Source organism: Dermacentor silvarum, chromosome 7, assembly GCF_013339745.2.
Source record: "Dermacentor silvarum isolate Dsil-2018 chromosome 7, BIME_Dsil_1.4, whole genome shotgun sequence".
In the NCBI taxonomy this organism is placed as follows: domain Eukaryota; kingdom Metazoa; phylum Arthropoda; class Arachnida; order Ixodida; family Ixodidae; genus Dermacentor; species Dermacentor silvarum.
The window spans coordinates 45,448,846-45,474,638 of NC_051160.1; the positions used below are offsets into that span (position 1 = coordinate 45,448,846).

Genomic DNA, 25,793 nt, shown 5'->3' on the forward strand with positions numbered 1-25,793 from the left:
TCCTGTCATAGTAAGTTTCGCGCACGTTATCTATACACATCTGTCCCAAATGGCAGGAAAAGTTACGCCCACTCTATCGCCAACGTATCAAGAATAAGTGAATGGGCGCACACTTGAATATATGCGCACTGTATGCGCACAATAAATGGTCGAAATATGGCGCACGAATGGTCGAAGCTGAATGTTTCGTGACGGTCCACAAGAGTAAGCGAGTTACTAGCTGTAATACATATTTGCTACAATGTACCCAATGTACAAAACAACTACGTTTCAAGCCTTGTGCGCAGCAATAACAAATCTATCGGAACTGAGCACACCCGCGAGCGATTAGGCAGAAAATAATCAGATAGTGGCCGCACCGAGGAACTTCACTGAGTCAGAAACTGACAAGCCACTGCTTCAAAGTATTTGCCGAATAACGAACACAGAGCAAAACACGCTAATCCTGACTGAATTCATAATCGGAAAGCTTGGATATCTTGGAATACATATTTAGCCCCGCTTTTAGAGCAAGCACCATATACGCTGCTAGCGCCGTTTGGGCATAGCTTAATCAGCTCCGAAAGCGCTTTTGCATGTTCTCTGAAGCTGTGATCAAAGCTTCGTGTCGTCCACCTAGTCACCGTTTACGATATCTCCGAAAACAGAGGTTTTCTAAGCTGCACCGGCGTCATACACTTCCATTGTAAACAAGGAGGCAACGGAGGCAGTTGAGGCAAGCAATGGACGCGTCACCACGTGATCAAACATGGCAGCGCCCACGGGATCGCCGCGAAAAGGGTCATATCCTGCACGGGGCAGCCACCTGGTGGCGCTCAGCTCAAGCAGACAAGCACGGAGCTAATATTGCTGTAAGCAAGTCTATTTTACTTCGCTGCTGATTTAAATTTTCGGCAGCGGCGTAATCGTGTTCCTGTCGAAAAAAAGCTTGTCTTTCTTCTGAGAGCTTCAGCAACCGTCGGCGCTACAAAGTTTGGCAGAAATTTGTTACCTACATCTCCATCACTGTCACAGAAGCGGTGCAGGAAAGCTGAAATACGTTCGCGCACGATTTCGTCGTCAGTGCTCTTAAAAACTAAATTAAAATAGGCTAATCGGGCTTTTTTGTCTGCTTTAGTCTTGGCAGTATGCGTGGACGAAGTAAATTTTCTACAAAAGGTGTAGCCCAACTAACACGAAGTCAAGCCCATCGCAAGTATTTGATCGGCAGCACAAGGACTAGTGGCCGTCATGGGGAATTAAACGAGCGACACTGATCTTATTTATGCCACTCGGGCTTGTGCAGAAACATAGCGCCCCTACCACAACGTTGTACTCATGCAAGACGAGTACCTGCTGAGCAAATTTGTGCAAGACTTACCCTAATTGTCGTTGTCACCAAGAAATCTTGAAAAAAAAAACTAAAAAAACTTTGCAGAACTAGAAATCCTGGTGTTCGCACACCACGGAGCCGCACATATGATGCCTCTATTTTAGCCATGTTCGTCAAACGCTTGGTTGGCTTGCTTTCCTGCGTCTTCCATTCCATGACGCCTATCGAGCTTCTCGGTCATATCTATCTCCATCTTCATATACTATCCCCATATATCTATCCCTATCTTCATGAAGCAGGTCACCGGGCGCGAACCTGCCTGCGGTGTCGGTGAGCAAGACGCACGCCGTCGGCCACTTCCCGCGTAATGCCTTAGGGATTGCCAAAAAAAATGCGAGCAACCTCATCTACTTAACTTCGTCCCGCTAGGTTATAGGGTGCCCGGCGACCGCTAGGGGCGCACATGGTGTTTGAAATCGAAACTATAGCGCTTGCCTTCCGGGGATCGGCTAATTTCATAGTGGATTTATTTGGTGTTTCGTGCTTCCCATAGTCGTCGCCTCCAAAATTTTGACTTGACCTGGATAAGTGGAATACGAGTTTTTTTTTTTTTTCTCATTGCCTTACTACCAGTTCCCTAGATCAGCTCGGCGGTTGTGGCCATTGAGCATTCGCGCGCTGGCTGTAAATGCTCCGCACTTACCCTTGCGTTCATACGCTGTCCGGTTCTCTGATTTATATTACTTTCTCGCGCCCCGCACGCTTTGAGAAACCGCTTCGTGCTCCGTGGGACCCTACGCTAGCTCTCGCTACGCGTACGCTCAATTGATCGAGGCTCGCAGAGAGAGCGCATGGCCGCAAACGACGTTACGCAAGCGCTTTCCTTCGTTGCCCGTCGGTGCCAACGATCGGTGAGGCGAGCTTCCCTGCAGCGCGTGGCGCAATCGTCCTCCGCCATCTACCAGTATAATATATACTGCTTCGTACCACACACCTCCCCACCCCCTCGCCATTTATCACTCCAGCGTTTCTTTTCATTTCTTCGCACTAATTGGCCCCGTGTTTTTCGGTAGTTGTGCTTCGTTTATAATTATCGCGAGGCTATAGAAGCGTGCGATGGAGCGATACGAAGATGACGACTCTCTCTATAACCGCCGCCGTGACTGTGGCATTGGGCTGCTGAGCACGCGAGGTCGCGGGTTCGTGTCCCAACCACGACGGCTCGCATTTTGGTGGGGGCGCAGAGGGAGGAGCTCTCGCGTGCGTAAGATTTAGGTTCAAGCTACAGCGAACCCCCGGAGGTGGTGAAAATGAATCCCGAGCTCTCCATTACTGCATCTCATAGCCACCAATGCTGCTTTTCGGACGTTAAGTCCCCCCACGAATTAATCCGATCGTTTCTTCGCGTTTATGTAGCCCCGTGTTTCACAGTTTTATGATTGTATAGTTATTGCAAAGGTAGAAGTGTGTAGCGGGGAGCGATACATAGTTAACACACACACCACACACACACACACACACACACACACACACACACACACACACACACATATATATATATATATATATATATATATATATATATATATATGCTGTCTTTCGTATCGGAATACCGCGATCTTCGAGGGCGCGCGTATCTCGGCTGCTGCTGCTGCGCCGGCGCAGACAACGTTTGTGTGTCACCAGACACACTCCGCGAAACCACCGCCTCCCGCGCGGCGTGTGTCCGAGAGTAGTAGTAGTAAGTGGTTCGTTGGGAAAGGGAAAAGGTTGGCGCTATCTTCTGCAGCCCTTGAGGGAGCACGGCTCAGCGCCAAACGTGTGTCCGAGACGGAAGGCGCTCTTGCTGCCAAAGATTTCCCCCTCTCATATCCCACGTGTCGCGCCTTCGGGGCAGTGGCATCGAATCGTGCGCCCACTTCCAAGGGAAGCTGTAGGCGTCGATTTTTCAGCGTTTCGCGGGAACTGTTTAGGAGAACAAAAAGTGTGCAGTCCAACAGCGTGCATCTTGGATTCTATGCCAAGCGATCGAGACTTTTCGTGAAGCGGGTTCAATTAAACGCCATAAAACTAAATGCGAATGCGTGCAAGTGTCTTTATCGTCCCTTGCCGCGAGCGTGATCACACGCAGTGTTCATGCACTGCGCAGATCGCAGCTTGAATGTCGGTGCTGTTTTTTTTTTTTTTTACGCTTACGCACTATAATACCCCGTTTGTAAACTTAGCAGTTCGTGAGAATGGGCACTTGTGGGACGTCGACGCAGCGATGACGCGCGATGACGAAGGTGATGTTTTGTGTTTGTACAGGGAAGAATGGCGGGGAGAGGTGTATGACAGAGAAGTGTACGACGTGGAAGACAAGAGCGCTCGTGTTTATCGCGCTTTGGGCGAACGTCGGAAGAAACTCGCAAGTGGTCCCGAATTCAAAACACCCCCGCCACTTCAGCCCGCTACGGCGTCTCTCATATCCTGCGCGTGCTGCCTCGTGACGTCTAATCCAAGATTTGATTTGATTGTTCGCTATCTCATCCGAACTGCCGACTTCGTTGTTGTTTTCCTCTACATCGCTTGTTGTGGGCTGCCGAGCTTGTTCTGGGGGAGTTTGTCTCGTTTTGCACATACTCGCAAGTTTTGGCTGTATACAGGTCGTTTACTGCACCAGAACAGAAAGAAAGAAGTGTCCGGTGCTGTTTCGATCGAACAATATTTTATTGGCGACAGTTCGCGGTATCGTGATCCTTCGTTACGTTTACTTATTCACTTTCTATTAACATTTCCATCATTTTTTACGGAACTCATTTTCATGTTTGCCTGCTATACAGTACTACCGCCAGATTTTTGTACTTTCCCCCGTTCATTATTATTATTGCCGTTAGTTTTCTTGCTTTTCGGTCTTGGCTGTCTGTCGCCTCTGTACTTGACTTGGCTACCTTCTGTGTGCGTAACCTTCTGTTGTTCTTCCTCGCAGGGACCCCTTTCTTGGATGTGTCCTACCGTACGTAGCTGCCTCTCTCCTCGCGGTCGGTGAGGTGGCTTCCCCACGTAGCGCGTCCCGCGACGTCTAAAGGTAAGCGACATTGGAACGTTGTCAGTGTTCTCTCGAGACTCGAAGGCGGGCAGCTGCTCGGGGACGTAACCGCCTTTCAAAGTTGGCTCTCATTAACGACCGGTGCGTTATGCGAACGCAAGATGTGCTGTCCTTCGAGATCCGCGTTGTTGGAGGACGCACCGGCGCAGCTCGAAGTCGTCACTCCACAAGCGAACAGTGGATACCCCTGACCTTGTCGCTCCGTTGTACGCATGTTAAATAAGTTAAATAAGTTCTCTTCTTTACTCTCTTCTATATGCCATCCGCCCACCCTGTTCTTTTAAAAGCGGCGCTTTTCCTTGCGAAACCTCGCCGGGTTTCGTGACCGTGGGTGTTGCGGCATGGCTGTTCTCTAACTGAATATAGGCCAACCAATCAGCGGAAGGCGCTGCCGCTGGGTATCTTGCACCACCACTAGGTGGCGCTCGCATCTGCGGCGGCGCCGGCCGTGCGGCGAAAAAAAAAGAGCACCAGAAAGCTCGTTTTCGCGCATAAGCGGCGGCGGCATTGCATTAGCCTTTCTACAGTGCCCGAATAAAGCCTTCCGTGTCACTTTGTGCGGACATTCAACAAACACAAACTCGTGTTTCGACTCTTTATGCCCTCACACAAAGCTTCACTGTATATAGATTCCAGCTTATTGGATCTTCTGCATTTTTGTACCCCCTTAAACCCTTTCTCCCCACCATACTGCCCACTGCTGTTCAGATGTCAGCAGCTAGCTGGGAATCCATTACCTTTCTATTTATTTACTTAAAAATTATCAGAACAAGCTATCACTACTACACTTCCCGTGTAGTAGAGAATGGTTGGAAGTAGTGATTGATTGGAAAAGCAGAGCATTTGCGATTATGTAACGAGAGCGAGAAAGCGGTCGGCCACGGCTCGGCTGCGCCAGCGGCGTCATCGTTGGGCCGTCGTCCTCTTCGGTCTGCTTGGCGTCGGCGCGAGCGTTGCACCGTGGACGGGCGAGAGGGGCGGGTGTCGCCTTTTCTTTATTTTTTCCTCCTCGCCCGCTGCCTGTGGCCTCGATCGCTGGCCACGGCGTGCTGCCGTCGAAGGTCACTGGCGCAGAGCGAAGCTGCTTGTCCGCATAGCACGCGTTGGACGTCCGAAGACTTGTTTGTTTGGTATCCGTTTTCGCTAGCCAGCACGGCACGTAACGGGATGGGCAGGGGGCAGATCGGAACCTGCCAATTTCATAGTGATCGCGAAAGGGAAACACTTGAGAGTCAGTTCCTACTGGTAAAGTATTCTTTCGAAACTCCCCTGTTTCCGTTAATTTCGCGGTAACAGTTTGATTGCTGGAATGAAAATATTATGGCTAAATGATTTTTTTTTTTTTCATTCTGAGCCGGAATCTCAGCGCTGGTCCGTCGGTGTGAGGTATATTTCAATTTATTCTCGTATTTGGGCCGTTGGGGCTAAGTGACAGTTATTACTACTTGCCAGATGCATTCTTTGCCTTCTTTAAAGTACAGTGCATTCGATTTTCACCGATAACTATGATTAAAACTAGGCCCGAATAGGCGCGGCGAAAAACCTCAACGTCACGACGAACTGCATGGTGCGTGCAGGGAACCTTGCCGTGGTGTAGCCACCAGTCATTGTACTCTTTCGCGCCTTTTCTGGCTTGCAGAACGAGCTTCGATCCTCTCGCGGTTTTACCGTGTCCATGAAGGTGTTACCGCTTGCAAGGATGACTGGTTACCGCGATCAAAAGTGACCGTGTGACACCGGTATTATAGGCGACAAGATGGCGCGTGCGTCCGCGCGGGAGACTGGATCCCAGGCGCGTACTTGCAATGCAATTCGACGAAAGTATAAGCCAGCCTCTGCTACCTCGTGTGGCCTCTTCAACAACGTAACGATTCCGCAGGTCATCTCGCGACCGCTCGCGTATTTTGTAGCATCTGCGTGACGTCACGCCACGGACTAAGGTTCTTAGCCGATGCACCAGCATGGCGGCCACGATCATCACGTCAGTGCAGCTATAGTAACGTGGCGATTACGATGATGACGTCAGGGTAAACCATCCTCGCTATCTCGCCCAAATCAATCACATTGATCCTTGCGTGTGCGTCCTGTAGCCAGTGACTAATCAAGGGTTGTAAGAGCGGCTGCTCTTCGCCCCAGATAGAGAGCGTGATTCGTCGGCCTCTGTCCCTCCGCAGTTCAAGAAATAGTCCCTGAGAATTCCCCAGCCCGGAGAGGAGGTATTCCCCAAAGAGAGAGAGATTACACTACAGTGGCTGATTATACGAAGGGGCATAGCCTGGAGGCTATGGAAGGGGTCGTTTGAAAAGGGGTCGGGAGAGGGATTTTCCCCACCTTCTTCCCCGAGTACCCCTTTGTTGACTCCTCCTTTCCCAACCCCTCCTCTTCGCAAGCACACACTCTCTCTCTCTCTGACGATGCGCGCTCACTTTTCGCGAGGACGTGGACGTCACCCGCGCCTAGCCAATATAGGGTTCCGCCGCCAAGGTGAGGCGCTTTCCAACGAGAAAAGGCAGGACATTGCGTGTGTCCGCCCGTTACAAAGGGGCTGGCCGCTACTACATCATCATCAGGGTGCGAAAGTGACCAAGACCAAGAGGACGCGATTCGCTGGCGCACGAATGCACGCGCCTGTCAAGAGGCATTCGCCCCCCCCCCCCCCCCCCCCCCCCCACTTTCCTTACTTTCGCCGCAGTAAATGTCGTCAAGGCACGTGCGTGTTTAGTGTGTGTGTGTTGTGTGTCCTTTGAACGTGTGCTCGATTGTCTATAGTGTGTGACCCACGTGTGTGGGGTGTTTGTGTGTTGACTGTCGGGTGCTGGGTTTTGTCGTTTGTCGCAGGCCGTCCCCCGGGGTTCTCTTTTCCTTGCGTGTGTCTCTCTCTTTGGTGGTGGGAGTAGTTGGTGTGGCCCTCGGCAACCCGGCGTCGTCGTCCCGGCGGTGATGGCCCCGTTCTCGGCGCGCGCGCCGGAGAACCAGCGCTCGCGGGTCTGCGGCGCGGCTGTGTCGTCGACGACGAGCATTGTCGAAGCCGCCGAGCGTCGTCGGGCGTGATGAGCGAACGCCACCACCACAGCCGCCAGCAGCAGCCGCACCGCCGGTGCTCCTCGTCCCAGCCCTCGGAGGCGCCGGACGCCGGCCGCAGGCTGAAGCAGCGGCCCAAGAAGGAGACCGCGGCGGCGGCGCCGTCGCCCGCGAGGGCTGCGACCTCCTCGCGGACTGCGCCCTCGCGACGGCCCAGCGAGGCGGCGAAGGCGGCCGCCGGGGCCCCGCCCGCGCGTAGGAACTCCAAGGTGCGCAAACACCCTCAGCTGCCGTGGTTTGCTACAAAAAATTACGAGAAAGGAAACTCCGGCGCTTGTGTCTATGGGGAGTTGCAATCGTGGCAGTTTAACAGGACTTTGGTTTTGTCTAGTTGGTTCATTATGTAAGCATAGTCGCCTGTATGAACCTAATTGTCCTGACCACCTGCTGTTCTCCATGTAGCCCCTTTGCAGTAGCGCACCCAGGATCTCTGCCAGGGGGGGTGACAGTTTGCCTTAGTTTGCCAATACCATCTAAACAGCACTAATTTAAATTTCTTATGGGAAATTGTCAAAAAATGACAGGGGACGAAATTCAAAATAAATCAGAAAAAAAATAGTACAGTATAAAGTTCATGGGTATAATTTTCGATATGATATCAAACCATAAGTTTAGTTACAAGTGTCTGGAATACTGAAATGTCTGGAATAATTAGAATGAATTAGAATTAATGCCGAGGTTCCAGTGCCACTAAGAGACACCTAAGTCAAAGATTAGGGTCGCCTACTGTTTTTTGCCTGCTACCCTGCCTATGCTTACATGGCTGTTTAGCCAATGTGGGAATGATGGTCAGTGCATGGATTTGCCCAAACCTTGTCCTTCTGGCTTCTAACGGCTTTGTGACTTTTCAAATGGAGCATCTTTTGACTAGGTATTGCATTATATAAGTGCCGCAATTCGTAATTATGCGTGTGTGCAGAAACAAATTGCCTTTCAGTGCTTGGAAATAAGTGGTGTCCAAAACGGGGGGGGGGGGGGGGGTGCAGCCAGGACGTGTGTTTCGGGCTCCTGCAATTGCTTACGGCACGTGCAGCCTGCAAGAAGATATAGCCTTCGAGATTTGTCTTTTTTTACTCCGAGGAAGTGGTCGCTGGGAGTTTGATTTGGGCATGACCTATGTAGAGATAAAACGTAATAAATGACGTCGCATAAAAATGTTTGAAGTCACAAGTACGAAGATCAGATGAATCATTGTACTGCCCATCACTCTCATGGTGCCTGAACAATTGCCACGCCAGAGTTCCTCTAGTAATTTTTTTGTAAGAAACTCTACGCCAGTTGCGACACCCTTCCACCCCCACCCTTGTATTTCTCGGGTACTCCAGTTGTAGAAGTGCATGCTGTGGTCCGTCGTACCATTTGTGTATGTATTGTGAAGATAATGTGTGGCCTTAGCCGACCCTTCTGACGATGGTAGTCTGATACTGAGGCTTGGCATAATCTGTGGCATGAAAAAAAAAAAAACACAGTAAGAGCACTTCTCAAGAATGCTTGAAACTTGGCAAGTTGGGGAGGTTGCGTGATTCTTGTGCTAGCATAAGAACACAAAAATGAGGACATGCATAAAGATATGCTTTACGTCCAGCCTTCCTGTTCCCCAAGCTTCCCACCCCCAGCAACGTGTCTTGAACTTCACTTGTTCAGCCTTGTTTCTTCAGGTTTGTGTCCCTGACCTTGTGTTCTTGTGTTAGTGCAAGAGTTCTGGAGCACATCTCAACCCCAGTTTTTGTAATGGAGTGATTTGGCCCTGCCAAGTTTCTTTAATGACTGGGATGGCAAAATGGTAAATTGTCTGCCTTCACAAACTTAAGTTACACACTTATGTGCCCATGTGGTACAATTCAACTTCGCTGGCCTTGTGGTGCAGTGGCAAAGGAGTTAAACAATCCAAATTTGTTTTGTGTTTTTTCATTCCTCTGTTTTTCGGAGAATTTCCAGCAAGGCATATCTAGTAAAAAAAAAAATCAATCACATACACACATGCAGCTTCTGTGACACCACTATTTCAACAATGAGTTAGCGCATTTGTTGTTTTTTATCCAATGGATATAGTAATGTAATAACTTTGGCTTTGGTTCGGCCTCCCTGAGCGTCTTATGCCTAATATTCCGAGTACCAGTACACAGTGGTAAGAGGTGACAAATGTCCACCGTCGACATCGGTGCTAGGCACTTAGGACACATTCTAAGGTTGTCACTTGCAGATCCCACCCAAGCAGCAGGGTGGCCCTGACACCTGCTGTCAGGGCCACCCCAACCCAAAGCTTCCAAACCGTGACAGCAACAGAGTGGATCGGAAAACTGGTCTGGTGCGCACCAGCCGAGTGCAGGAGGTAACATCTTCGTTCTGTCTTACCACCCTCTGCAGTCCAAGGCACAACAGCCACCGCCCAAGCCCCAGCCAAAGTCGCAGCAGCGGAAGCCGGAGCCGCCGGCGCGGCAGAACGGGGAGCGCATCGGCCGCAAGCGCAGAGCGGGCGCCGGGCGTACACAGGCCATCCTGGGCCTGTGCGACTCGTTCTCGTCGCAGTGCGACCTGCGAGGAAGCCGCTCTGCCTCTGCGGCAGTTCCTCCGGGGGCCGGTGCCCGGGCTGTGGAGTCGGTCCCAAGCCCTGGCCCCAACCTGCGACCCAAGTTTCCCGCCTTCCTGGCATCCATGGCAGCGGTTGAGGATTGGCCCACGGCTCGCGTCCAGCGTGTCGCCAGCCTCAATGCTATGGCCAAGGTACGCCATCCTCAGGGTTTGCTTTGCTTTGAGACACACTAAGGCAGTAAGGGGAAAGCTGTACTCGCAGATGAGTGGTGGAATGAAAAATGTTAGGGGCAAGATTAAGAGATGGAGGTAGCAGGGGGGATTAGAGTGTAAACGGGAGGAGCCAATATTTTACTTGCCGTTAAAAGGAAGAAGTGGAGTTGGGCAGGCCACATAATTTGTAGGGTAGATAACTTGTAGTCTATCAGGTTTACATGCCCAGAGAAGGGAAGCACAGCTGAGGATGGCAGGGAATTGGGTGGTGTGATGAAACTAGGAAATTTGCAGGCATAAGGTAGGGTTAGCTGGCACAAGACAGGGGTTGCCAAATTTATATATATATATTACTTTGTTATGTATTTGTTATATTCGTGTTCATTGTATCGTGATTGCAGAGCTCTGCGTCAAGGCCAACTTTTTTCTGCATTTCAGGTGCACATCTTGTATGAAAACGAGAGCCGCCCGGCCATCGTCGAAGCAGACGACACGCAGGAGGACTGCAAGGCCCTGGTGCCGCTGAGGACGGACCACCTGCCATCACCATCTCCGCCACCGCAGTCCCCTCCACCTCCATCTCCTCCTGCACCGACCACGGGGACCAAACGGAGGAAGAAGCCCACTGCAGTTGTTGCCCGTAAGGTGATCAAGCGGAAGCGGGATGTCCTCGACGCCGACGTGGAAATCATTGACACACGGCAGTGCCGTCGTATGGCCAGCCTCAATGCCCAAGCCATCATGGCTGCCAGCTACAGTCGGGAGCGCAGTAGCCGCAAGTTTGACAAGGAATCTCCATCATCATCCTCTTCCTCATCGTCATCGTCATCTTCGTCAGCAGCTTCGTGCGAACTTAAGGTGCCCCTTTCTGTCATGGCTTGCTTACTGTCTTAAAACATTTGTTAGAAACAATCCATAATGACTGTCAAAGGCAGCGATAGCTGCTTCTTTGAAATTGTTACTCATTCTTCTCTCATTTCTGATTGTTGATTAAGAAGCTTTAGCTAGAGGTAAACTCTGATTTCCCTATTGGCATACATGTAAAATGTAGGAATGCTTAGTTGTATGAGACAACTGCTGGACCAATTTGAATAAAGTGAATGAAGTTTATTGCATTTGGAGAGAGAGAGAGAGAGTTCTAGTGACTGTAGGAAGCAGAATATCAATTTATGGCTTGTAATTTTTTTATGAAAGTTCCCGAATATTGGTAAGTTTTAAAAAAAATCTAACCATGAAGTTTATGAATCTGTACCTCTGCACTGAAAACAGATATCACATTTCTAGTGAAGGCGCACACCACAGGCAGGAGGAGCAGCTGCGGAGCTAGCACTCCACCACTGAGATCACAGAGAACAAACCTTGTCAAATTTCCTTGCATTGGCTGCCGAGACAAAGTATTTCTCTGTTCCCATTTAATTAGATAGAGGCTCCCCAGCAAAAGCATCCTCCTAACAACGCTGCAAGATGTCTTATTTAGTGTTGCTTGTGTGCTACGTATCGGCATGGCAAGACATTGATGGACTGTCAAAATCGACTTGTAATGAATGTATGCTTCTAATGAATACAGATTGGATAAAACAAAGGTATTGGCACGTCGAATGCAACTTCGTTGTAACGAGGTACAAGTGTATCACGTGAATGTGTGCTGAAAGCTGCACAACTATACTGTAGACTTCCGACAATTTGACTCCTGTTAATTTGATTTTTCAGTTAATTCGGTCATGGCCAAAGGTCCCTGCCAACGCCCATACATATCTATGGGCCTAAACTTTCGGTATTTCAATTGTGGAATTGGCCTTCACCGGATTAGCTGGCTGGTCAAGCAAACATGCACCTGACCCCAATGGTGACCCCTGTGATGACTCCAATAATGGCAGCGTCTTTTTTGGTGGCACTTGGGGTACAGCGAATTCGCAGAACACACATAATCTGTTGTCGAAAATGCTTATTTTTGGTCTGCCCCACGAAGAATTAAAAGTGGGAACGGTAGCTCACAGTGAATTATTACAGTATTTACCTGACTATAATGGGCACCTTTGTTCCCCAAGAAAATTAGTCCGAAAATTGCTTGCATGGTGCAGTCCGTCATGAAACCAGATCCGCGTTCGCGCTGTTCGCAACAGATTAGCGTCGGAGCCAGCCAAGCCAGCATCGTAGCCATTGCCGTTGCAAGATGGCGACCAAGTTCTCGCAAAGCATGATGATGACGCTGTGCCGCTTTATTCTGGATATGAAAACTCATCTAAACAGTGTTAATTTACATGTTAAGCTAGCCGCAGCGAGTCTCGTCGCATGTTCTTGGTGTTCCAGAGAATTGCGTGCATTGCAGAACAAACTAGCCAAGTCTAGGCTTGGGCCACCATCCCGTTTGTGATTGTTGCAGAGTCATTTGATGAGTGCAAAGTAATTTGATAAATGCAGAATATCAAGCTCGTTATGGATCATACGTAGGATGACATGTCGTGGTTCTTTATAGACAAGTCTGTGAGATTTGGATGCCCATTAAGTAAATAAATCTATTATGTTAAGGTAAATTTCACTCGTTTCACCTTTTCTAATTGCCAGAATCGGAGGCATGCTACATGTTTCTTACTAAAAGATCGGGAACACATTGGATGTATACTTTGTTTAGCAGCTGTTATGTCACTTCTACATTAGTTTTCTATTTTAAACCCATAAAAATTGTCAGGGGGTTCGATTTGGGGGTGTGTTGCATTCAGCGCAAATACTGACTAGTGAATCAGGGGTGTGTTTCGACGTGTTTTCCTGCCTCTTGTTTCATTCCGAATTGTTAGAGCAATTTCGTCGGTCCCGTCATAGTCGAATGAACGGTAAACTGTATTTACAGACACTATTCTGTGGCAATGAAGAGAAAGCCGCACAAGTAGTAAGAGCACTTCTGTAAAACCTCCCAACATTTTTATTCACATTTGTTTAAGCCGGGGAAGAGAAAACAAAAATGTCTTATTTACGACAGCACAATAAGACGAAATGCCCCATTGAGTGTTAAATTTGACTTGTTCTTCTGCATTTCTCGTCGGCATTTGGGCACATGTGAAACAATCGCACGCGGAACCTATGCTGATCCACTATCTGTTCCAAAAAACCTAGAGAGCTGTCGAACTCAGCTGCACTACTTGATGCAGTAACACGTGCACAAAAGCTCTGCCCCTGTAGCTTTCCCATCATTGCCACAGAAAGTAGCCTGCGAGTAAACAGGTTTATTGTGGCAAGTCACCGTGCTGAACATTCATCGCTGTCTGATCCACTCTTTTGCTAGGTCGTACACCACCACCATCAGCAGGAGATTGTTGTCTGCTCAGTGCAGACGAAAACCGTCCACAAGACGGTGCAGGAGAAGGCCGAAGTGCCAGTGTTGCCCATCGTGCCCAAGGGGCCGCACGGGGAGGTAGTGAGGCGGCCGCGCAAGAACGACGCCAAGGGGTCGTCGTCTGCCGACGCGACGGCGTCGTCCTCATCGGTGGCGGTGAGCGAGTACCGCGAAGTGGTGCGCATCAACACCACCAAGGAGATGGCAGTGAAGGACGAGCGGCGCGAGAAGGAAGGCGTCACACACCTCTACCACTACCACACCAAGGCCACCTGCCTGCAGATGCAGACGACGTACAGCGGACCTCCGAGCCCCGTGCCGTCACACCCCGCAGTGCTGGGCCCTCAGGCACCGGGGTATGACCGGGGTTTGCACTCGGAGTGTGCATGGTGGGTCTTTTGCCTGGAGACTGACACAAGCGCTCCTCTCGTAGCTTTCGTTCCCCGCGATGGAGACTGCCACGTGGCATGCGCAATTGGTAATCCGGAGCCGCGGCTGATTGTATGGGGCAATCTCTTCTGTATGTCACTTTAGGGGAGGCGGGCGAGAATGTCCTTTGCACAGGGCCAAGAGTGCTGTGCTGGCACCTTAGTGCCAGGAATGGTGTCGCCTTTAGACAATGATACCCCTGGTGCCGAGTGACATGAAATGTCGCTAGCATGACTGTATCCTCGAAAGCAATTGACAGAAAGTTACACTCTTGGCAACACAAATGTTTCGTTGCTTACTGTAGAAAGAAGATGCAAATGGAAACAGCATTTTGGAGCATCAGAATGGCAAGTCGTATTGACAGGACCGAAGCCGTACTTAGTATAATTTAATCCTCCACTCTAAGTAACAGAATTCCGGATTCATACGTACCTCCTCCTTTTATGCCTGTTGATTTTGGAATAAATTTTAACACGAAAGTGTTTTATGCCGGGGTCCACCAAGACTTCACTGACGTATTTCCGTCACGGAAATACGTCAGCTTACAATGTACACGAACATAATACAAAGAAAGAAACCAGAAGAAAAAGTTCCACAAACATGCAAAATTTGGAAATCGAACCCACGACCTCTCGGTCTGCTACGATAGATCGCCGAGCGGTTAACCCATTGCGCCACAAACGCATTTGCAGAGAGCTACACAGACGCGCCTTATATATCTAACACTCCTCCGTGTACCCGCACTCTTGCTCGGGGCGGTGCCGCCGCCTACGAGCAGAAAAGAGAAGTACTACATTATGACACTAACGCACACCGACAGTGAACGCTTCGGTGGTCTTAGCACTACGACGCCTCGATGCCAGCATTCGAAGGGACGCTGGCATCAAGAAGCACTACCAACGCCACTTAGGAGGCGTTCACCGTACTCAGCAAAGCGGAGCGTGGCCTCCGCAATTAGCTCTGAAAATGTTTCTGAAGTTGACCGCGGAGGCTGCAATTACGACGCGCTGTACGCGCTGATTTGACTCGGTGACGATTCAGTTACGTGCTTTGTCTTGCGCGTTGTATTAGTGTGTCAGTTACGTGCTTCGTCTTTCGCGTTGTGCTAGCGTGTGCAGCGTAGTGCACCTTCCATATGCACGACGGTTGCTCATGGTCATCGACGTTGGTAGTCGTGATGGAGGAGACGTGCCACCAGGCGTCAGCGTGGGTGCATCAACGCCTAAGGGCGCTTTAGCCACAAAACACCAATAGACATTATATATCAATGTGCAATAAACATTACACTACTTCTGTGAAGACACGTTTCACTTTCGTGTTCTATACCGATTCCTATATAAGAGGGATCAACCACATTTTTTTTCAAAGGCCCTTAAAACTTGAAACACGTGCATCCCTTAAATTCCATGAAAATTAGGGTGGATGCAGTTTCGGGCAGAAGCATAGCTAGCATCCCACAGTTGTCCTTGTATGGGGTGGGGGCACTCACAAGTGCTGTGTGCAATGTGTGATAAGACCGATTCACAGTGCAAATACTGTCTCATTGTGCGGGCATATTAGTGTTGTCTTTATTTTGCAGGTGTGCGTTTGTAGTGGCCAAGTTCTGTATTTACTGAATCCATTACTGTTGGTCACCTGTTCAAAACGACACAGCTAAATCGCCATCACTGGGCGGCAGTTCAGAATATACGCTGAAGGTAATAGTCGAGAGAGACAAGCAACTTTCGATGCACATCAAGGATAAATGGATGTAGCCTGTTTCAACCTTCGCAAATTCTTAGTCAAATATTGCGCACGAACCGCGAGACTGTGAGCACGTTTTGCTGGCATGCAATTCTCGATTGCTGCGTGGTCATGTTCATGAGCTATGTTGTGTAATATGTACTTATAATCCATGCGGAAACTGAAATACCTTTTGAACCTAGTAAGAAAATCCTGATCTGTGGACAGCGCTGCGGTGAACGTTTGAACGAAATCGCGTTATGCTTGATGCAGCAGGGAGCTCGCATAAAAGATTGCTCTCTGTCTTTCCCGAGATGTTCGTGGTCCCCATTTTAATGCGGAAGCATTACATGGCTCATGAGGTGGAAAATCCAGCATTGACGTGACCGTGATGGTGCAAAAAAGTCAGGAGCCTAAGTGAGCCAATCGAGGTAGTTCATGCGTCAGTTAAGGCAAAGTTAATTAAGATATAGTCGTTCCTGGCCATGCATTACGTGGGAGCAAGAGCTCGTTAATGCATATGCACCATTCGAGGTCTTCTGTTAAACAGGCCAGTTCACAAGGGCCAACTGCAATGAAAAGTAAATGTTGCACTCCTTGTGTCTCCATTCATTTCAACTTTCTTTTCAAAAGTTTGTTTGTAAGCGTACTTCTTGAAAGTCTTTGCATTCATTCCAGCATGTAGCTTAGGCTTTAAAAAGAATGAAGCGTTTCGGGGCTGCCCTTTTAATTTTCGGCACCAAGTGGCACAACGTGGCGTTTCGAACGCGCTTGCAGGTATTATGGTCCACCGTCGTACCCTCCCGCCCTGACGGGTCCGCCGCCTCCCATGGCAGCGGCGGCAGCAGCGGCGCTCATGCCCCCGCCAACGGCCAGTGCTAGCTCGGCAACTGCTCCTCCTGCCTACGGTGTGAACCATGTCATGCCCATGAGCGGGGCGCCAGTGCACCGGCACTACGGCAGCGCCTTCACCGTGCCCCACTATGGACATGCGGTGCCATACCCACAGGCAGAGTACAGTGAGTAGTGCCCCTCCCCTCTACGGAGTTTGTCCCAACCATACAAAACAGACAGTGACGCTAGGGGAAGCACAGGGGAAATTAATTGACATGCTTAATTGAAATGGTAGAAATAATAAGGTAGACGGAAATGAAAGTAGAGAAAAGGCTAACTTGCCGCAGGTACCGATGGCTTTTATTTTGCACTTAGCAATTGGGCTACCCCGGAATTCATCCTCACTTTCTATCCTAGGTTATGTGTAGATCAGCCATAGGAGTGTTAGCCAGGGCCACTCACGGCCTTGGCAGACTTCCTTTTAACCACAGGCATGACATAGCATAAGAGCAGGCAACTGGCCAATGAGGCCACGCATACTGCCTCATGGCATCAAGGCTGCCAAGGTCGATCCCTCGCTATGCAATGAGCGAGATGAGTTGATTTCTTTTTTGGTTAATTGCAGTTGAGCAAAAGCCACGCAATTAGGTTTGTCAACAGGGTGTATGTAGCTTCAAGAATTCAAGTTTTCGTAGCCATGTGTGTTTTTCTCTTGTGCATTGCATGTTTGTGCGACAAACCTGTGATTGTTTCTGTCTCATTGTGAGGTCATCTCTGGTCTTTGCACTTCAGCACTGAACATGCAACATTGTTCATGTGGTAAAAAGAAACGTTGCATGAAACGTGATTCACAACTACGCAAGCCTTCTTGAGTGCAGTTAGGTTTTGACAGATAACAGCCATAACTTCTTTTCCTTGTTTTGTTTTTGTGTAAGGCATGCCTAAACGATCCCCGTGGGAAATGATCTTACGTGTAAAAAATGTCTTTGAAAAATAGTATGAGTAGTTTAACGTATTCTGACAGTCATCAAATGCCCTCAAAATTGGCCCAAGTGCAGTTTCATGTCACACAGAATTCTGGGAGTTCACCCACAAACTGACCCTCGGGGGTGGGGATTTTTTCTCTATGGTTCCAGTGCCCAGCTACTACCAACCTGCGGGGCCAATGATCCAGCCGCCGCCGCACGACCAATGCCTCATTCACAAGCCCGTGCCGTACCACCCACAGCATCGGGCCGCCCCAGTTCCCCCGCCTCCGCCCCCCAGCGGGTTCCCCTCTCCTCACTGCCCTTCCCCCCTCTGCCCCCCACCTCCTCCGCCGCACTGTTACTCGGAACACATGCCTTGCAGTCCCCCTCCACAGCCCCAGGGCAGCGGAGCCCCAGGCCCCACTCCTCCCCAGGGCTACCCGCCCTATCGGCCCGGCCCCTACCATGCCCAACCACCTTTCCAGCCGCAGCCTGCCTCTAGCTCGTCCAGCGCTCCGCCCCCAGTTTCGTCATCGGGCGTGGCTCCGCCTCCGGCTCCACCGCCCCAGTCAACCACCGACTCTTATCAGATGTCGACGACGGCGTCTGCAGCGACTGTTCCCAAGTCGGAGCCCGTGACACCGCCGGAAACCAAGTCACCGTCGCAGGGCAACGACTTTTCGGACGCTTCCAAAGCGGCAGGAAAGGACGGCGGGGCCAATGGCGAGTCGCGGACAACCCCCTTCCAGCCGGAAGCACAGCTGTCCGTGGCCGAGCCTCTAGTCCTGACAAAGAATGCGCCCAAGCCACCACCGGTGAAGCCAATGGCAACGACGCTGCAATCGGAGACGAACATCACGGCTATAGAACCGGTCGCGGCCACAAAGAAAAGACCAAGGAGTGTGGAGAAGCAGATCAAGGCTGGCACAGTGGCAGCGCAACAGAGATTGGGCCGAGCTTCGTCGGCAGAAGAACGAATGACCGACAAAAAGTCCTCTTCGGCAAAGACTGTGAAACGGAGCTTCCTGAAGACCAGCGAGACAGATAAGGTACCACTTTGCGTTAAGATTGAAGCGATAGGCATCGTGTTAGCCATCAGACAATGATGAGGCCAAGGAAAGCACGGGGCAAATGAACTGTTCTGCATTTTTAATTGAAGCATAGAAATAATAAGGCAAAGGAAAATTAAAGTGAACGAAAGCACAACTTGCTGCAGGTGGAAGCCAAACCCACGTCTTCCGCTTTTCTCTACCATAGAATGGCCACCACGGTAATCCTTACACCAACTTTCATGACCACGAGTGGCACTGGCCAACACTGCCAGAGCTAAATCTAGGACACACAGTGTAGGGGAGGACGGGCTAGCTCAACTAATAGAGCATCACATGCCTAATACAGATGCAAACAACACGAGTTTGGCTCCCACCTTCCGCAAATTCTCTTTACGTTCCCTTTCATATCCCTTTTTCTTATTTGTGCATTTCAGTTAAACAAACAGTTCGTTTCCCTAGTGCTTTCTCTGATATTCTTATGTTTGTTTGCTAGCATAACATAACTTATAAAGGTCAAGCCCCTCGGTTTCTCTCGTTCTTCTCACTCTGACATTTTGTTAGTGTTACTTGCCGTGGGGGCTCAGTGGATATTATGGTGCACTGATGTTGAGCATGAGATGGCTGGTTCAATTCACAGCCCTGGCTTCCACATTCCAATGGGGCAGTATGCAAAAACACTCGCATACTTTGATTTAGGTGTATGTTAAATGACTTCAGGTGGTCTGAATGAATCTGGAGCTCATCACTGCAGTGTCACTAGTATCCTGCAAGTTCCTTTGGGACGTTATGCCCTGTAATTCATTTTTATTGTTTTGGTGCGACTGTTAATGAGACTTTTGCAACTGTTAATGAGTTGCCAGATTTACTGCAGCAGTTGAATCGGTCGTACTTTCTAGTTGGAGAGGCAGACCTGTGGGCATAAATAAGCTCGGTGTCAACTCGGAGTTCCCCATTCAAATGCACGGGAAAAACTGGAAGTAGAGAACGGTTGAACAGACTTGAATTTATATAGTGTGCTTCATAAGGAGCGAAAGCTAAATTTTGCCTACTCTGGCAGCAACATTTTGATTTAGGGCCTGTAATATTTTACAGAAATCGCCAAAAAATCGGTAAATAAAAACATCGAAGCACACAGTTCGCAGCTCTGCACCTGTATGCCAAAAGCAAATATCAAGATTCTGTGATCTGCATCTGTAGGAGATCTTCTGAAGTGGACCAACTTGATTTGCAAGTTGGTGCCTGTGCTCTCTTCCATCCTTTGCCTCTTGCACTGTTCCCACAATGTGCAATTTTGCCCAGCTCTTTATTCTTTTGGAGATTGGTTTAGTGGAGCTTGTAATGCAAATGGTTCGTGCTTTAAAATGCACAGAAATAGTTGACAAAAGGCTGTTAGTCGTTAAGCATTGGTGTTCTTTTTTTTTCCCCCCCTCTTCGTTACAAAATGCTTTTGGTTAAACGAGTAAGAGGGAGTGCACCTACCCCCAACCCTTTTGGAGAAATGCTGCTTTTGTCCAGCGAGTGGTAAGCAGTATAGCTCCGTTACTGGTCATGTCAGTATTTATTTAAATCCACCCATGTAATGAACAAAGTTGTTTGCCTTCTTGTAAGCCGATCCCTCCTCACTCATTTCAAACTTCCCCTCATGATACCACTCCAGGTGTGCCTGCCGGCTGCTAAAAACGGCCTCAAGAAGTCTCTTCCAAACCATGTGGCAGCCGTTGGAGTCGCGGAGAAAAAGAGGCTGAGGCTATCTGTCGGACCAGAGGAGACCTCTCCAACAGAGCTGTCGTCCGGAACAGCGGAAAACGTTTCTTCTTCCGCATCCGCGGTGTCGACGCCTGTGGCTAGCAAGAAAAGTGCCGTCGTGACGAACACTGCCAACGACAGTGAAGGTGGTGTGAGCGAACATGCTGCGAGCCTGCCCCCGGGCAAGCCGCGGAAGGAGAACGGCTCGGCCGGCACCGCGCAGCCGACTGCAAAGAAGGTGCAGTCGTCCTCTGTGACTGGTGCGGCGGGGCCGAAAAACTCTTCCCTGCTGCAGGCCAACAAGACCCCCGTTGTAGTGCTTCCCCCGAGACTGCTGCTGAGCAACAAGCGACTGCCGCGGAGGAAGTTTGCTCACGGGTGGTCTTGGGATGGCGAGCCCATCCAGAGGGTCGTCGTCATGAACGTGAGTGGCGATGAGGACGGTTTTTTGCCAAGTATGCGTACAGTTGGCCACAAAACCTTGCAGCATGCGTGTTCCACGGCAAATGTGAATTTCAGCTTTGCTAAGGCGTGGTGCTTCTAATTTAATGAACTGCTCATGTGTCACAAAAGCTGCTGCACATTGAAATTAATTTGAGGCCATGGGCCCAGGCTTTGCAAAAGTGCAGGTCTTTTTTGCAGGTCCCATGTCCTGTGAACATTTAAGCTCTAAGCTATACATTTTTGTATGGAGGGTATTAGATCTTGCAGTTGAGTGTGGGAGTTGGCCGACGTTGAGGAGAATTTGACAACTGAAGGTTTATTTACATTATTTACAGGATTAGCAGAAAGTAAAGAACAGTAATAAAGTCACCGACAGCCAGCAGCAAATCGGATGCTGCGGCCCGTGGCAAGAAGAATGTCTCTCTTCTCGATATGTCTTTTAACCCCTTCGGTCTCTCGGGGTCACGTCATTTTCAGCCAATCGTCGAGTCGGCTCAGGTGGCGTCATTTTCGGCCAATGGCGACGCCCCAAGGGCTGTACTCTTTGATGGCTGCCTTTGTCCGGCATTTCCTCCTCGCCTGGTAGGCGCTCGGTTGGCTGGAGGGGACGAGTCATTCTCGAACGACCCTCCAGAGCTGCAAAACAGCTTTGTTCGGGACGAGAGTCAACTACCTGAAACCGTGCCAGCCTCCCGGTGCACTTTTGGGAAGAGCCAAGCAGGGGGGAGACAAAGGCTTCATGCGCGGCAGACGAAGTGGGGATAATCAACCGGTTTGACAAAACCGATATCACTGTCGACGGGCCCTGCGCACCAGGATTGACAAGTGACGGCGAGTGGTTGAGCTCGAAGAACTTGACGAATGTCAGTTAATGGTCCATATCTAGCAAGGGATTATATTTTTGAAAGATTGTTCTCCTCTTCCTCTATTCATTTCCGATCATCTGTGCCGGCATGTGGCTGACCTTTGTAGGAATTGTAGCACGACATTCGAATTTTCATGCAAAAGTATGAAAAGAAGCATTAAAAAATACGGCCCAGCATGATCAAGAGGTGATTTCGTTAAGGTTCATAACAGCAGAAGCAAAACAAGGATAAAAAGTGCAGTAGCGCTAACTCCAGCTATATATCTTTCGTCACGTCAGGGAAGTGGTTCTTTTTTCACATTCTCGTGCATCTACTTCACATAAAATTGCAGAAGTAACTGTAATCAAGCGAAATACACTGCTTTGAATTCGAAGCAGGTCCAGGCAACACTGAAAGCAGCCTCTCACAATGCCAACGGTAACCAGGAACTGAAGTGCAAGTACAAAATTTTGACTACAAGATAACTCTAAATGCTTTTGCATGGCAAAGGTGTTCTTTGTGGAAAAGATCTATGAGATTGCTTTGTGAATGTAATGTCACTGCACTGTAATGTCACTAGCAGGTATGTTGAACACAGTTGCTCATAGAAGTACAAGACCTGCAGAATCTGTTTGGAGATGGCCCCATGAGATACCAGCATTGATGTTGGTGCTTCCGTGAATTACGTGACTGACAAGCAAAGTGACTAGCAGGAAATTGTGTTCTTGGGGGCCCGGATTGAGAGTGCACACACCAGTTTTTCAAATTTTTTAAAGAACTACACTACTTTCATTACAGTGAAATGTAGCGTAAACGATTATTTGCTGCACACAGTGTGCGCTTAAGCCTCATTATAACGAAGTCATGTCCGACATGAACATGCCTTTGTTACATCTGATATTTGTTATAAGCGTACGCGCTCATATATATGCATATATACGAGGAAAAATTGATGATCGGTTACGTGCGAAAGAAACGCAAGCATGATGCTTCTGACGGGTTAGCGAAGGGTCTCGTGTCGATTTTGGTGACCATTTGGTGGCTTGCTGTATACATAGCACGCAAACAATCTCTCTGCATTGTTAATATGCAACTGGGCAGTCAGTGTGATTATGCGAGATCAGCATGTTGACTTGCTGGCTGTGGGCCCGCCAAGACAAGCCATTGGCCAAAATGGTTACGCATTTCCATGCTGTTTCAACTTGCTCGTGCTGCCACAATATACTACTTTGAAGTGTGAGTGAACAAATATACATTTTCTTTGCTGTAATTGATAGTGTAGCAGTCTTAAAAGGAGAACAGTACAAAAACTAGTTCGCTGTAGGTGAACATGTGTCCTGAAATTAAAGGCCGAACACTATTGCAGAATTTGTAAAGGCATTTCACTGGTTCCTTCTGTCTGATGAGTGCGTCTCTCCACTGAAAACTTTTCTTGTGGCCCCCATGATCAGGAGACACGCCACGGCTTACAATTGGATAAAGTGCTCGAGTGAAGTCGCCTGCGTGTGCAGGCGGCTTCACAAAGTTGCATGATACCTGAGATGTTGCTGACGCTCTTCTAATGGCAGCACGATGAGGTAGTGGGAAGGGCCCCACTGTAGAGTATTTGCAATGCAACTTTAATGTGCGGACCTCTCTGCAGCAATGTTGTCTCGTACCTTGCTTTCAGCTTTGTTGTAGCAATAGGATAACCCTTCCTTGAAGTATGCAGTCATTGCATTTTACCGGTGCTAACATCTGGGGCAGAAACTTGGAGGTTAACAATTAGGCTTGAGAAGTTAATGACCACGCGATGAGCGATGTGAGAAAAAAAAGAAGTTATAGCGTAATGTTAAGAGACAGGAAGACAGCAGCATGGATTGAAAAGCGAAGGGTGTAGTCGATATTCTAATTGACGTTAAAAAGAAATGGAGCTGGGCAGGCCATGTAATGGTAGAGCAGATAGGTAACCGGTGTGAAGAATTGGTGTGAAGAGAAGAAAAGCATAGTCGGGCACTGCAGAGGACTAGGTGGTGCGATGAAATTAGTAAATTTGCAGGCGTAAGATGGTGTCAGCTGGCGCAAGGCAGGAGAAATTGGAGATCACTGAAGGGGCCTTTGTTCATCAGTGGACTTCAATAAGCTTATGAAGATGATGGCAGTAGAATAGAAAGCAATTTGTGATCCATCGGGGCGAAGCATCGCTTTGACCACTCATGAACGCAAAAAGCACCGAAAAGCATTAGCGTCGGGAGGAGGCATTGCTACAAAATCGCCACCCTAGTGTTATATTTACTTCATTATCTCAAGGTTCGACTGCGTTTAATTTCTCCGTTTCTTGTGGTGTCTTGAGTTCTAAGCATTCTCATCTCTCTTGGCAGAACGAGGATACCCCACGCTTCCGGCTGTGCTTCCCAGCGATGCGGCATGTGGAGGGTGATGTAATTCGGGTACGGGACTGCGTGCTGCTCCGGTCGGGACCGCGCAAGATCGACCTGCCATTTGTGGCCAAAGTGGCGGCGCTGTGGGAGAATGCGGACGACGGCGAGATGATGATGAGTCTTCTGTGGTACTATCGTCCCGAGCACACGGACCAGGGCCGCAAGTCTCACCACATGGAGGACGAGATCTTTGCCTCCAAGCACCGCGACGCCAACAGTGTCGCGTGCATCGAGGACAAGTGCTACGTGCTGACCTTTGCCGAGTACTGCAGGTGAGGGGCAAAATGTGAAGTGCCTCTCGTTTCGTTGTTATGATGTTGATGATCGATAATGGCAACCCATTTGAATCAGGCTGGTGACAAATAGCCCCCTATACTGTTTCATGCATAGGGCAATGCTACGAAGGCTACAGAGACTTCTCACACTACTCACATCTGCCACGAAAACCTAGTGCACCACATATGAAAGAGTTATATAGGTATGCGCACTGCATTCTATGCAATTGTAATTAGAATTAAAATTTAAGTGTCATGCTTTTATGTTGCAAAATATGATGTATTCATTATATGAAAGCCGTCAATTATCCTAACCTATTTACCTCTAAACAAGCAGAGTTAAATGTTTCTACGGCCAGCGGCCACAGCGCTTCACTTATGCTCGCGACCAAAACGTAGAATTTCGCATACGCTGGAAGCACAAATGTGCTCCAGTAATGAGTGATTTGACATAAACTTGCGCCCACAAGTTGTAGTTGTAATATATGCAGTAGTCATTCCGCAGAGAACATCTCGAATCAAGAACATCTGTACTGTGACACATATGGAATGGGACTTCTACGACCAGTGGCCTTAGTGCATCACTTGCGCTCGCAACCACACTACTTGCATAGCTTCCATGGCATTGCCTGCTACGTACGAAACGGTCACAGTTAGTATAATTGGCCACAGCCTCTCCTTTCCTTTCCCTTTTTCGTCCTTCTCTATAAGTACCAGAAATTACCGTATTCACTCGTGTAACGCCAGCACACTACGATCTTTAAAAACAGTCAAAGGAGGCTCGCTTGCTGAAACAAATGTAGCAAGAACATGTTATAGCATTATTACTTATATCTCTGTAACCATACCCATGCAGCTTACTTTGGTATCATTGTGTAGAGGATACGTCATGCATGTATTGCGTGCACAGATGACACTGTTGTCGCACCATGCATGATGCAAATGGAGCTATATTTATCCTTGCACACAGTGTTCAGAGAGGTGTATTTCAGCAGTACATTTGTCCATCCGAGCATGAATGGTCATTATTGAAAGAGCTCGCTATGCCATTTCTAGTTATTTTTGTGCAGGGTGCATGCCTCTTACAAAGCAGGCTTGTGGCTGCTTGCCAAAGCCTCAAACTGCGCTCGGACTCCTACACAGAATAACACAACTGCTAGCAGCCAACTCTGAACACTTTCATTCATTTGTCCTCGTTGTTTCTGCTGTCCACTACTCTGAGATTCCCGTCACCTTGAAGCTCTCAATGACAGTTTCAAACGAAACCGCATGCCACGCATTCAAAGCCCACATGCACACTTCTTGCAGTGACGGCTTCGTAATGAGCCATGAACACCACGCCGCTTAATCCGTTAAACAGCACAACCAATACCGTCGAAGCATCCTGGGTCCATGCCACAGTGTAATCGCGATCTGATGGGATACCATGGCAATATCTATGTCGACAGGACAGTAAACAGTGCCATCCAGTGGCATATTGCAGAAAAATAACCAGCGTGCA

The 25,793-nt window shown here is 49.0% G+C and overlaps 1 protein-coding gene across 3 annotated transcripts in view; it reads left to right on the top strand.

The window, feature by feature from the left end:
* The first annotated feature begins 4,260 nt into the window (after positions 1–4,260).
* LOC119457983 (serine/arginine repetitive matrix protein 1) overlaps positions 4,261–25,793 on the top strand; it is a 28,419-nt gene continuing 6,886 nt past the window's right edge. The window contains exons 1-9 of one of the 3 annotated variants that reach the window (XM_037719769.2): positions 4,261–4,379; positions 7,239–7,690; positions 9,849–10,205; positions 10,665–11,084; positions 13,507–13,946; positions 16,486–16,727; positions 17,679–18,559; positions 20,220–20,732; positions 23,958–24,289. In XM_037719769.2, coding sequence (XP_037575697.1) covers positions 7,451–7,690; positions 9,849–10,205; positions 10,665–11,084; positions 13,507–13,946; positions 16,486–16,727; positions 17,679–18,559; positions 20,220–20,732; positions 23,958–24,289 — 3,425 coding nt within the window. In that variant the 5' untranslated portion in view covers positions 4,261–4,379; positions 7,239–7,450. Of the gene's footprint in view, positions 4,380–7,046; positions 7,691–9,848; positions 10,206–10,664; positions 11,085–13,506; positions 13,947–16,485; positions 16,728–17,678; positions 18,560–20,219; positions 20,733–23,957; positions 24,290–25,793 lie in introns of those variants that run through there. The other 2 variants (XM_037719770.2, XM_049670600.1) reach the window with 2 other exon arrangements.